We start from the raw sequence: 13,051 nt of genomic DNA, 5'->3' as shown, positions 1-13,051 counted from the left end.
ATGAAGATATGTTGAAAAAGTGGTGAAGTTTTCCTTTTTAAGAGGCGCTGGCCCAAAAAGGTTGAGAATCAGATCTAAAGACTGTGATTTAACTGATGGCCACTGACTGTGTTTGATCCATCCGTGTCATTATGGTGTTGAGGCCATAATACTATTATTAACAGCTCAGTAGCAATATTTGTCATTATGTTCAGTATTATGATATAAAATGTATCATGTGTTTTTCTTTTTGACATATGCCATGGAGAAACGTTGATAATGTGACAGCACTAATGGGAATATTGTAACTCTATGAATTTTAATCAGGCCTGTAGGCCAGGCTAAGTACTGCAAAAGAGCATGCACGGTAACCAAAAACCACAAACAAAACAAACACACATTTGCTGGTGGCAGTTCTTACATTAACAGTAAATCCTTAGCGTTACTTAAAGTTCAAAGAGAGTGTAAATGGAACTGTACAGCCAAGGTGGAACCGCAGGCCAAAATGAGCAATTTTAAGAACATTTTTTTTCTTCTTTTTAAGATATATTTTGGGTCTTTTTGCCGTTATTGATACAGTAGATTACAGTAGATTGACAGGGAAGGGGAAGATAGATGGGTGGAAGACACACAGCAAAGGTCGTCGGGATCGGGACTCGAACCCGCGACACATGCCGACAGGTGCCTGGACCACTCGGCCGGCCCAGGCCCAACATGCTTTGTTTACCCTTCCATTTTTACAGGTAGCTTTTCACTTCAGTCACAGAAACGGGCTGCTTTTATAGGAATTATTACCTGACCAGTTACAGTATAGGCTATAGACCATCTGACTGATGCGGCATGTGAAAGCTCTGACTTTCTAACAATCCCTCAAATAGACCATTTCCATCTTCCAATTTTACCTTGATCGTTCCCTCACGGCTCCGAGGGAGACAGATGTTCAGTGCCAGCATACAAGGAACTTATAGATTCATGGAAGGGACCGGCAGAAAAACAGTATGACGTGACTCATGGACATTAATGTGATGAGGCTCTACGGACAACACATTTGTATTTTAATTGCACACCATCTTTTTTGGTGATGCCATTATTTTGCAGGGTTTATGGGGCAGTAATGTAAGCGTGCGTGCGCGTGCGTGTGCGCGTGCGTCTGCATGCATGTATGCATCTTTAGCATTGTTTGTAATTTGGTTCACATGTCCATGAGCTGTGACCTGATTGCAGCATCGATGACAACACTGTGTCCTTCTCTCCCCCAGAGCCCCGCCTACCGCGCAGTGAGAAGGATGATTGACAGCAGGCCGAGCTGAGACGACGTGACACCCGGTTGACCTCTTGACGAGTGAGGAGTAACAAAGCGCCGATCCGCGCTCCGTCTCGTCGCGTCCGACCGTTCCCTGACCTCAGCCGAGGCGTCGGTGATCTCGGCGGTGGGAAGCTGACACTTGAATAAAAAAATAAATATACGACGGTAGCCTGAAGCCGTCGAAGCCAAAATCGAGCAGAAATGCCGCTGTTGTCCGCCAACGGTCCACTGCACATTTTGTCACAGCCGGAGCTATTTTAGAAACGCTCAGAGTTCATATCGTCCTCGTCTCAAGGCCGATCGTGAAACTAACCAAAACAGAAAAGAAAGACCACGACCGACGACCAGAGACAAAAGCGGGGTGGGCGAGCAGAGCGTCAGCAGAGATGCATTGGCCGGCCGTGTTGGCCACCCTACAGGCCGCGTGTTGTGCCACCGTGGCCCGCGGCATGCAGCATTACCCAGCAGCCTGGGGACACTACGACGTGTGCAAGTCCCAGATCTACACGGAGGAGGGCCTGGCCTGGGACTACATGGCCTGCCAGCCAGAAGCCACCGATATGACAAAGTACCTGCGCGTTGGCCTCGAACCGCCCAACATCACATGCGGGGACCCGCCGGAGACGTACTGTGCTTTGGTAAGTCGCGGCTCTCGTTCCGCTGCCGCTGCCCCACTGATGGAGACGAATGAGGCTGCGGGCGGGATCGCCCCACATACTGCATGGGGTCAGGGATGGTTTGTAATGTGTGTGTGTGTGTGTGTGTGTGTGTGTGTGTGTGTGTGTGTGTGTGTGTGTGTGTGTGTGTGTGTGTGTGTGTGTGTGCAAGGAAATGTAAAGGCTATCGCTACTGCTGAGATGAGTGCACACCATGCACGCCGGGGCTGGTGGTTGTTACGATGGCTGCATTCACATTAAGTGAATGCACACACACACACACACACACACACACACGCACACACACACACACACACACACACACACACACACACGTACACACTGTATTGTACTGTAGTAGTACTACACACTCACTCACGCACTATGATGTAAATTGGTTGACACATGGACATGGAAGGATGGGCATATACTCAAGCATTATGCTAGTGTACACAAACATGCGCATATATTTATGATGCACTGGGCACATAGCCCTATTCAATGCACACACACACACACACACACACACACACACACACACACACCAAAGCATGCTTATACTGTATGCATACATTACCATGCATGCACGTACACAGAAACACGCTCACGCACGCACGCACACACACACACGCACTCGCACACACACGCACAAGCGCATGCACGCTCACACACAGAAATTAAAACCTTTTACGCTGACAAGATAAGAGCTCCACACAGTATTTATGTCGTGTGTCAACAGAACCTCGTTCATTCCAGTGTTTTCATTAAGCTCTCATCAACCACAGTATTATCTAATGTTCAACCCCAGGTTGTGTTTTGTGTGGAACCACACCGAGAGGAAGCAGCGGAGAAGCCCAAGGCTCCTCCTCCATGTACCGCTTTATTAGAAGTTACTGTGTGTGTGTGTGTGTGTGTGTGTGTGTGTGTGTGTGTGTGTGTGTGTGTGTGTGTGTGTGTGTGCGTGCTCGCGTATACCCGGGCCGTCACCGCTGCCGAGAGATCCTGTGTGTGTGAGTAAATATTTACCAATTAGAAAGTGCCTCCTTAAAAACGTTCTTTATTATTTTATTTTTTTTACTTGTGCAGTTCCAGATGGCACAGAGACATTTAACGCCGCAGCAGGATGAAAGAGGAGCCTTGTGTTTTCAGCCATGTCTGGCATTCATACGGCTGCGCATTCTATCATAACAAACTGCACAGGGTTCAGTGGCCCCGTAGATAAAAAAAATACTGAATAGATACTGAGAACACAACACACGGGGAGCAAGGCTGGTGAAGGAGAAAAGAGGGGAACTGTTTATTTGGTTCACAGTATAGCAGTCTAGCAGGGGCCTCTCATTTTCATTTCCATGTCAAGGGCACCCAAATTGATATGTATTAGACCGCAGAGCCCCATTTCAAAATGTTCTGTGCCAGGGACTGTCAATTGAGAGATGTGCAACTGTTGTTCAGTTTAAAGTAAGCCTATAATCTGAATAGTCATTCTTACATTCTCTCATTGGGTTGATAGTCAAATAATAGGGAAATTAAACGATTCCATTTAGCTTGGGGCCTCCTGGAACATGTAAACAAACTCACACCAGTCGGAGAGTTCTACTGCCTTACTGAAGATTGCAATAGCCTACTGTGGCAAAGCAACTACAGTATAAAGATTATCTTCTCCGATATCATGGAAAATTGGAAATGTGTTGATGTTTGTGTTTGCATAAGTGGCAGAGTGATGTTTACGGCGATGAGGCATAGCCTGCAGTATTTCATTTCAGCGTGGCTGAGGTGTGCTTTATGGTGATACGAGCAAGGCTGGGAAGCCTGTAAATTGGGATATGGTTTATATAGTGTCTTTATCAAAAGCACTTTACAATGTGCAATATATTCACACACTGACAGTAGGAGGAAGCCATGCAAGGCTCATCAGGAGCAGTTAGGGGTCTTTCTCAAAGGCACTTCGACGTGAAGGCACGAGGAGCCAGGGATTGAACTGGAACCATCGCATTCCAAGAGAAGTGTTCTAGTACCTGAGCTATACTGCTACCCGTCCATGCGGGTGTGCAGGTGTGTGTGTGTGTGTGTGTGTGTGTGTGTGTGTGTGTGTGTGCGCGTGTGTGTGTGTGTGTGTGTGTGTGTGTGTGTGTGTGTGTGTGTGGGTATACAATACAATAATAATGTTTTACATTTTGTGAATTCATAATCTCAAATCCACTTCACTATCAAATCCCTCCATGCTTTTCAACCCTGTCTTGGTTGATGATTAAAATTGCCTTGCTTAATTGTAACTTGAAAGCTCCATGTATGCTGAAGTTCCAGATGCTCCCTCCCTCCTCAGCTGGGTGCGGTTACATTAACAGAGCATTTACTGCACAGCGGAGTGCCCTCTGCTCATTGACATAACAATGAGGAACTGTAAATCATTTGATGTATAACGCTCATATGCATGTCGTACAGCCTGGTAACAATCACAATCAATCAGGAGACACAGGAAATGTGCAGTCATTAGTCTTTGTGACGCTGGCACATGGTCACCACACGTTGAAGCAGGTGCAAAAAGCAGGAGCTCGGCTCTTGTTATTAGCACATTAATTTCACCCTGGCATCCCTATTTTGGGAATGTCATTATCATTAAAATGTTCAAAGATCCTCCCAAACGTTCTTTCTTTCTTTCTTTCTTTCCTTCCTTTTCTTTCTTTCTTTCTTTCTTTCTTTCTTTCTTTCTTTCTTTCTTTCTTTCTTTCTTACTTTCTTTCTTTCTATTACAAATGTACAGTAGGGTTTTGTCAGAAGCACTTTTAATACTTTTCATTAGTTCAATATTTGTAAAACCCACAGACAGACGTAAAGGGTGTTCAATCAATAGCATGGATTTATTAAAGATGGAGTGCCACAATTTTTGCATTTTTCCAGTTTTTCATGCGTCTATGAAGTGACAGTACTTCATTAGACACCCTGGAGTTGTTTGTATGTGCAATGATGTTATTCCCTTTTTATTTAGGGTTTCTTCCTGGAGGCTGAACCCTTCTAATGAAAAAAAAACAGTAATATACAATATCAGCCCCTCCCCTAACCCCTCCCCCTTTATCATACAACTACAGCTGTGGGTGCGGCTTAAGTTCAGGTGGATCACCACCCATCACCACCCACCAGGCAAACCAGGCATACTTAATGAACTGGTGGGGGTGCCCACATAAAAACAACATTTTAACAAATACTAATATTTTTTTAAACTTCTTCCTCCTTATATAACAATAAGACCTAATGATCATGTTTTAGGGTGCAAAAGAATCATGGCACTCCATCTTTAAAGGAAATAAAAAAGTTGAAATGCTGAGATAGGCGGTTTGCACCCGACAGCAATCATATGGTATTCTTTTTGTCTACTCCCTCGGTGTCTCATTGGTGGGCCTTGGTGCCATCTTATAATGAGCATTAGTATGGACCAATTCTATGAAGATCAAGATGAGTGAAGTGTTCAAAAACATTGATCTTCAATGTCTGACCCCAGAGCTGCACTTCATTGCGTCCATGCAGCAGCTCAGCTATTCGAGGTCATCAGCACGGCGATCATCACGGAACCTCCAGAACGCCCCCTGGGCCCGAAGGATTGCACGCTGTCTGTATCATCTGTTTACATCCTCAACAACACCGATGACCTTATCCTCTGGTGCTGCTGCTGGAAAGTTACTTGAACGATGAGAGGCGCATGCAAATGAGCATCCCCCCCCCCCCCCGGCCCACCTTAATCCGTCTCCCCTCAAGTCGGTATTGGACGGGTCATTGAGACCTCTACCCCTTCCTGCTGCCTGTAGTTACCGTTCTCATCTGTATCTCTGGCTGTGTTTAAAGCTGTCTACGTTTGGTTTCAGACTGTGGTGGCTCGTGTGGCACAACCAAGTCATGGATGTGTGTGTTGACGAGTAACAGATAACTAATAAGAAAACACTTTTGACTGCAACAAATAGCGTAAGTAGCTAATATGATGATCTCCAACTCTCCACTCAGGGGCAATTCTGCAAATAGACCCCATACCAGTCATTTGGGATCAATATAAGGGAAAATAAGGCTATGAATAATGTTATTTTAGTCCGGATTTGTCCTGCATTCATAAAAAACAGCCCCATCTCAGCAGCACACATTATTTGTGTAAACTCAACTCGTGCTGAAACGCAAGCTTGTCTTGGAAGTATTGACGACTTGGACTGGATACTTTTGGACGTGTGGGAGTTTATAAATGGATCTGTTCAATTATTTTGCTGTTGTTAATCCTGGAGCACTCATTTCTTTAAGTGTAAAAGAGAGAGTGTAAAAATGTACTCATCATCATTAGTTCCGCGGAGTGGAATATTTCGGAGCGTATTTGAGGGCGGATGCGGTACTGTTGGCCTTCTGCGTCTCATGATTCTGTGGAGAGCGGCTTTCCTAATCGTCTTCCTTGTTGAAGGGCTGGACTAGAGCGAGCATGCAGCTACAGATTAGTTCTGGATAAAGAGTGTCGGGGACAGGACAGGTGTTCTGCATCAGGGGGAGAGTTAGCCTTGTTTTTATTTTTAGCCACAGAGCTTCAGGGGTTCTTCGAGACATATTAGGCCTTCACTGCCGTGCTGCAGTGTGATGCTGTCATGTGCGTTTTTAGTTTTCTTTTTTGTCTCCACATGGCTTTAAGAGGTCTTGGACTGAACACATGCCAGACTACTGCAAACGAGCTGAGAGCCACTTATATCTGATTTACTTTTTTAACGTTCCCTCTACGCAAGAGTTTTTTTCTTGCTTTAATTAATGGATTTTTAATATTCAGCATTTTTCATTGAAATTAATACAAATTATCCAATTAGAAACATATGAATGAGGCATGAGAGAGGCAATTATTGCAGCGCTGTGCCACATGGGCCTAATGAACAATGACTGCTAATGCAGAGGAATATGCCTCTAAAAGACACTGGCGGTTCCAAAACGTCCCACAGTAATATTTCCATGCAGGCAAGGCAAACAGGAGTGTGTTTTAATTACTGCGCAACTCAGGCTTGGTCACGGTGGATTTTATGATAATTCGCGACTAAGACTGGCAGTGGCTACTGCATTCTTGCTGTTGAAAAAGCGTATAGGTTGGCATTTTCATGAGGTTTATTTCTCTTAACTACACAGTTAGAATTATCAGTGTTTGTAACACCCTTTATGAGTGCATGTGTGTTACATTCTCACATGACCAGTGTTAAATTAGCAGGATTTTACTGTTTGTAGTGGTGCAGCTATAGGAGGGGACATGAAGGACAAACAATGACACAAATGTGTATGAAACGTCCAGATAGGATACACTTTGAGGGATCTTGGAGGAGTGAAGCTTAATGTATGCTTGCATTGAGACATTGTAGACTGTGCAGGTGTCTGGAAGGACACCTGCTGATTGACAAGTAGCTCTTCCTGAAGCTAATAAGCCCCGGCATGTCTCCCCTTGGCCAAGCGAGGAGTGGTAGACGTTTGGTTTGTGCCCCATACCGAGAGACCCAGGTTCGAATCCCGGCTGCAGTGCTGCCACAATCAATAATGGCAATAATGTACGATATAGTTTCACCATATCACAAAAAGGTGCATGAATTTACCAAATTCCCTGAAGCTGTTGATTTGGCATCCGGTTTAGCTTTTCACTTATCTGTACCTGGAGGCATAAAAAAAACCTCTTTCATGTCCAGTTCCATGCTTTTATTTATCAAATACGATATCGTTAAGCCTCCAGTACGATAACTTAACGTTTCCCTTCTGTTAACCATTGTTTATTTTGACAGCAAATTTTGATATAGTTTAGAATAGTTTAGTCATCTGAAAGGTTTTCGTTTTAGTCTAGTTTTTGTTGACTAAATATACAGTTGATTTTGACTACAAAAAAATATTTTGGCAGGCCTTGATGGCGTCGTAATGGCAAGTTTTACACTTGGTTGCATGCTGAAAATAGCCGATCTACAAGCTTGTAGACACCCGAACGCAACCAAACATACAATGACTTGTCTTTTAGTTCTACTGCATCTCTTATGCATTAGTTCCTCCATGACATTTTAGTCATCATAGCTTAGTTTTTTATTTAGCTCTCGTCAGTGAAAAAAGGTAGTCGACGAACAGAGCACCAAAGTCTGAAGTCAATATCGGTAGAGGGCACTAAGTCCATGGGATCGTGTACTTTTTTTATTTGCATTGTAAACCCCATTGGGGGATTTTAGATTGCCTCATATAAGAACTGTTTGAAAAATAAACAAATCCTCCCGGCTGTTTCACTCATATGGAACGAGAAACGAGAAAACGCTAATGTTACTGCTGCTGAATTAGTTACAGTACATTTAGCTAGAAACAGACTGTATCAAAATATGACGTAAACGATACAGTGACACCTCCCCTATAATATCGCAAAGACAGTTTGGACCACAATGACAATGCTTATATAAGCCGATTTTAAGATTACAACACATTATTCTCCATAGAGAAAAACGTCCGCGAATCCCTTGGAATCCAGGGATTAGCGAGTGACGTCAGGACGTTGGCACTCTATTGCCCGGCTGTTACAGTTGCAATCACCTCTCTCTGTCGGGAAAGAACATAAAACCTTACGGATTGTAGCTTTAAAATCGGGTGAAATATATTCCAGACCTTATACCGTTCATCAGCGTAACGCCGATGGAGCTGATGACAATTCCGGCGATGGAAATCATGGTGAAATGAACGAAGCACACTCTCGTCCATCACGATGACCTTGAGCAAGGCAGTTGACCACCAAACACTCCAGCGGAATTGACTGTGATTGCACTGGGCACTGTGCTGTGATTGTACTCGTTGAAAGGATGATTGCTAAAGAGAGCATTGCACTTTATAGCGAGGTGATTACAGCCTGCAGTGGTGGAAGTAGCCTAACTAAGTGCATCATGGGAGGTGCATATATTGATACTTTAGCCTACTGGATTATTTCCAATATCTCCAATTTTCAATATGTTTACTCCACTACATCTCAGAGGCTTTAGTCACTAGCAGTGTTGGGCAAGTTACTTTTAAAAAGTAACTAGTTAAAGTTATAGTTACTGCTCTAAAAAGGTAACTAGTTACTTTACTAGTTCCTAAATTATGAAAACTATAGCGGTGCCCGTGGGGCCTCTACAGCGGTACCCGTTTGGCACTGGCCTACTTGGAATGATGCAAGTTAGAAATGAATGCCCCACCCAGATATTATGTGTTGGAGCCATAGACTGTAAAAAATATGGACAAAGCGTTCTGCGAGTCTAACATGAACGTAAAATGAAGCCTGTCAGTCCTTGAATTGTACATCGCCATCTTTCTAGATCCGTTTGGGCCCAGCTGGCCATTGGCTGGCCCAGACAACGAGGCGGGACTTCCCCCCTTCTTCTCCGTTGGTTTTTATTTTGACTCGAGTGGGTGGGGAATCCCGATCATAGACTGTAACGGTAGCCACGCCCCTCAGAACATACGCGACTTTATGGTCATTTTTTTAATAAATGGGACCAAGAATATTATGACATTAGAAATGAGACTGGTTCTGGTTCTCGGGTTATGTGGATTACACACAGACAGACAGAGACTTGGTGCATTTATAGATATATTCACATCAGAGTACCGTATCAGCTATAACAGAACACTTTTACACTCACCTTGGATTGCGTTTGGCCCCTGCACCACTTACTTCAACACCTGGGTAGGCACCGCCCAGTGTTTTTTTTAACAGCTAACGTCTGTCTTTTTGGATTACGTCATGTACAGCGAAGTCTAAGGCTTTGTTTGTTTAGAGCCCCTCGCCTGGGGTGTGATTGTGAGTGTGATTTTTGTTTTACATTGTGTTATTGATACTGATAAAAATGTGACTACCGGTACTACCGGTATCACAGTGATTACAGCACATGACGCAAGCATATCCTCTAGCAGTTGCCATGGAAAAGACATTCAGGGCACCGTGCAATTCCCCCCCAAAAAGGCTCTGTGAGAGTGATGCGGTAATAGCACTCCTTCTCGCTGTCCTGACTTTAACTGGGGTAGATTATTGTAATTCCTCTGAACTTTGTTCTGCTCTCTGAGCGTGGATGAAAGGAGCACGTTGCATGCCAGTTCTCCGCTTGGGCCCTTTAGATGCTTAGGAATGGGAAAAAGGAGGCAGGAGCTCCCTGCTAAGCCGCTTGGAGACCGCCTCGCTATTGACAGCCGCAGCAGAGGACTTATCTTTGTTGGCCCTGATGGGAGAGAGTCATTATGAATATGAATCAATGCCACATACTGTCCGTCTGCTGCTAACCCCCCAAAATGAAAAACAAAAACCAAAACAAAACAAAAAAGAAACATATAGGACCAAACATTGATGAAGGCTGGATAACCGGATTTACTTTTATTTCTGAGCACGCAACCTCCATGTTTTAATTAATGATGAAGTGGTTAGAGGAGCGTGGTGGTAGTAGAGAGATAAGTTTGTTTAAAAGGACCGACATGAAAGTAACAGTGTACCGATATCAGATGTAGAGCGGTGGTTCCCTAAGTCCTTGAGGGGTTCCCAGCTAAATTAGTATATCATCAAGATCAATTTGTGCTTAGCTTGTAGATTTGCTATTTTCCAAAAATGATTGGCACAACATTATTTCAGAGGGAGCTGTCCACGGCCTAATACATATTAATTAAGAACCACTGCTGTAGGTAACCATTTTAGACATCTATTGTAGAAAGTAACAGTGTAGACAAAATCATAATATTATAGACAGTAACAATGTAGACTAAATTAAAATGATATGATATTATAGAAAGTAACAGTGTAGACAAAAGCATATGATATTATAGACAGTAACAATGTAAAGACTACATTAACATTATATGATATTATAGAAAGTATACCAGTGTAGACAAAATTATATGATATTATAGACAGTAACAATGTAAAGACTACATTAACATTATATGATATTATAGAAAGTAACAGTGTAGACAAAATCATATGATATTATAGAAAGTAACAGTGTAAACATCTGATGTGGAACACAGTGGCACCAGATAAAAATCTGATACACTCTATATATAAAGTAACAGCGTGGACATAAAATCTGATATAGAAAGTAACAGTTTAGACATAAAATCTGATATAGAAAGTAACAGTTTAGACACAAAGTTTTTGTTATAGTCCTCCCCCCCCCCCTCTCTCTCATTCCCTACTGTTGTTCAACGTTGCTCTTTTTTAAAGTAATATACCAGTAAGACGCGCAAACGCGGGAAGCGAACGCAGCTGAGACCCTGCAGATCATGTCTGTCTGTCTGTCTGTCTGTCTGTCTGTGTGTCTGTCCCGCTGTTACTGTATATGTGGACCTGGCCACTTTTGTGCCCATATATGGAGCTGAGTGATTGCTGATGCAACACACTCCATATTTGGACGTATAGCGGGACAGACACACACACAGACAGACAGACACACAGACAGGCATGATCTTCTAGGTCTCATAGTAAGTGCTCACTGCGTTCGCAATTATTGTCGATGTGGGGTCGTTTACAACCACTATCTATGAATCGGCAGATAAGCTCTCGCCTAAAAATGGAACTGCAAGCAGACAGTGCTGTCTTGTGTAAATCGTTTGCAACAAATTGGCTTTGGAAATCCTCACAATACATTAAAAGACAGTTGGCCTACCGGGAGAGAGATGGTTAATGCTGTTCTCTTTGATTCGCAGACCCCATTTCCCTTCCCTCCCCTGGGGGCAGGGGGGCTGGAATTCACTCATCCATACATTAGTTTGGGAGACAGGGAGACAGTGTGAGTGTTTAGCTCCCCCCGTCACCTCCGATGCCCTTGACTTTGTTCTGAACTGGCCCCTGACCAGCCCATCATCACCGCACCGCTGCGCAGCACCACGCCGAGATGACACACAACAAGTCCCCAGACTCCTCAAGACGGGGCATGTGGCTGACTGTGTGTGTGTGTGTGTGTGTGTGTGTGTGTGTGTGTGGGGGGGGGGGGGGTGCTGCAAAATACTGAGTTTAAAATCAACTCTGGAATCTGGAATACACTAGATATTCAGTACATACCAGTAAGACGCCTGATGGCGAGAAGCGTGCACACACCCGCCTTGGTGATAGCAGACTGCTGGGCGAGCGCTGGTGCTTTGGATCGGGGGTCAGATCAACATATCAGCCTGGGTGACTGACAGCAGAAAGCTGGGCGATCGCTGGTACTTTGGCATATGGGGGGTAAAATCTTCATTTTCGAGCCTGGCCATCTGCATTTGCACTGACCAGGTGCAAGTATGAAATATTAAAGGATACTATAAATATAGGCATAAGTATCATTGTGCAATCTTTCACAAGTAATATTGGGCATACTTGAATGGATACACACTATATACAGTATACTTAGCTGAATAGCTGTATGTACAAACAAACTATAGACAGTGGATAATGGATATGATACAGTACTAGGCGGCCTTATATGTTTCAATTGAAACGGGCCTCCAGCCTCCAGGGGCCTCCCCATTTTGTTGGCAAGATTTAAAAATAATAAAGCCCCGACTGTCTGCGGATCGAGTTTATTTCTCCTGCCTTCTGTGTGATTTATTTATCCTTCCAAGCCCACTATCCTGCGTCTACTACATCCTGTAGTTCACTTAAGAAATACATTTTTTATATATATTTTTTTATAAGCAGATTTTATTTTGAAGAGGAAGAGGAAGTTGTTTCGGTTGTGTAGCCAGCTGCCATGACAGTCTACTTGACTAGTGCCGTGAATAATAACAACAACATGCTTTTAGCCAAAGTTTATAAAAACCGCATGCTCTTGCTCTATGACTTAAACAATGTAGGCTAAACACTTTGGAATTACGTTAAACACCTATCCTCCGTGGCGGCGTATAGGTGAGTACTAGTTAATGAATTGTTATGAGTTGTTATGTTATGAGTTGTTTTCATTCATCATCAACAACAGGCTGTTGTTGATGCCCCCCAAAATGAACAGGTTACAATACAGGCAGCCTACAGGTTTCTCATTCTGTTACTTTCACTGCCTGCAAGGATGGCCGCAGTGCCATTTCTTATAAACTATCTTATTCATACGTGGGTCGTCGTGGGTCCACGTGGAGTTGTTGTTGTTGTTGTTGTTGTTGTTGT

General features: G+C 43.7%; 1 protein-coding gene across 1 annotated transcript in view; it reads left to right on the top strand.

Annotated features, from left to right (window-relative positions):
• Positions 1-1,671: 1,671 nt before the first annotated feature.
• The window catches only part of LOC308326055 (netrin-G1-like), a gene marked incomplete at both ends in the record, with an annotated part of 86,292 nt that continues 74,912 nt past the window's right edge, over positions 1,672-13,051 (top strand). The window contains one exon of the mRNA XM_080778866.1: positions 1,672-1,923. Coding sequence (XP_080634992.1) covers positions 1,672-1,923 — 252 coding nt within the window. The remainder of the gene's footprint in view (positions 1,924-13,051) is intronic.

The sequence above is a fragment of the Protomyctophum bolini genome (assembly GCF_963924005.1).
Source record: "Protomyctophum bolini genome assembly, chromosome: 12".
NCBI classification, from domain to species: domain Eukaryota; kingdom Metazoa; phylum Chordata; class Actinopteri; order Myctophiformes; family Myctophidae; genus Protomyctophum; species Protomyctophum bolini.
Note: the sequence above shows the minus strand (reverse complement) of the source record. Positions and strands in the feature narration are given on the sequence as shown.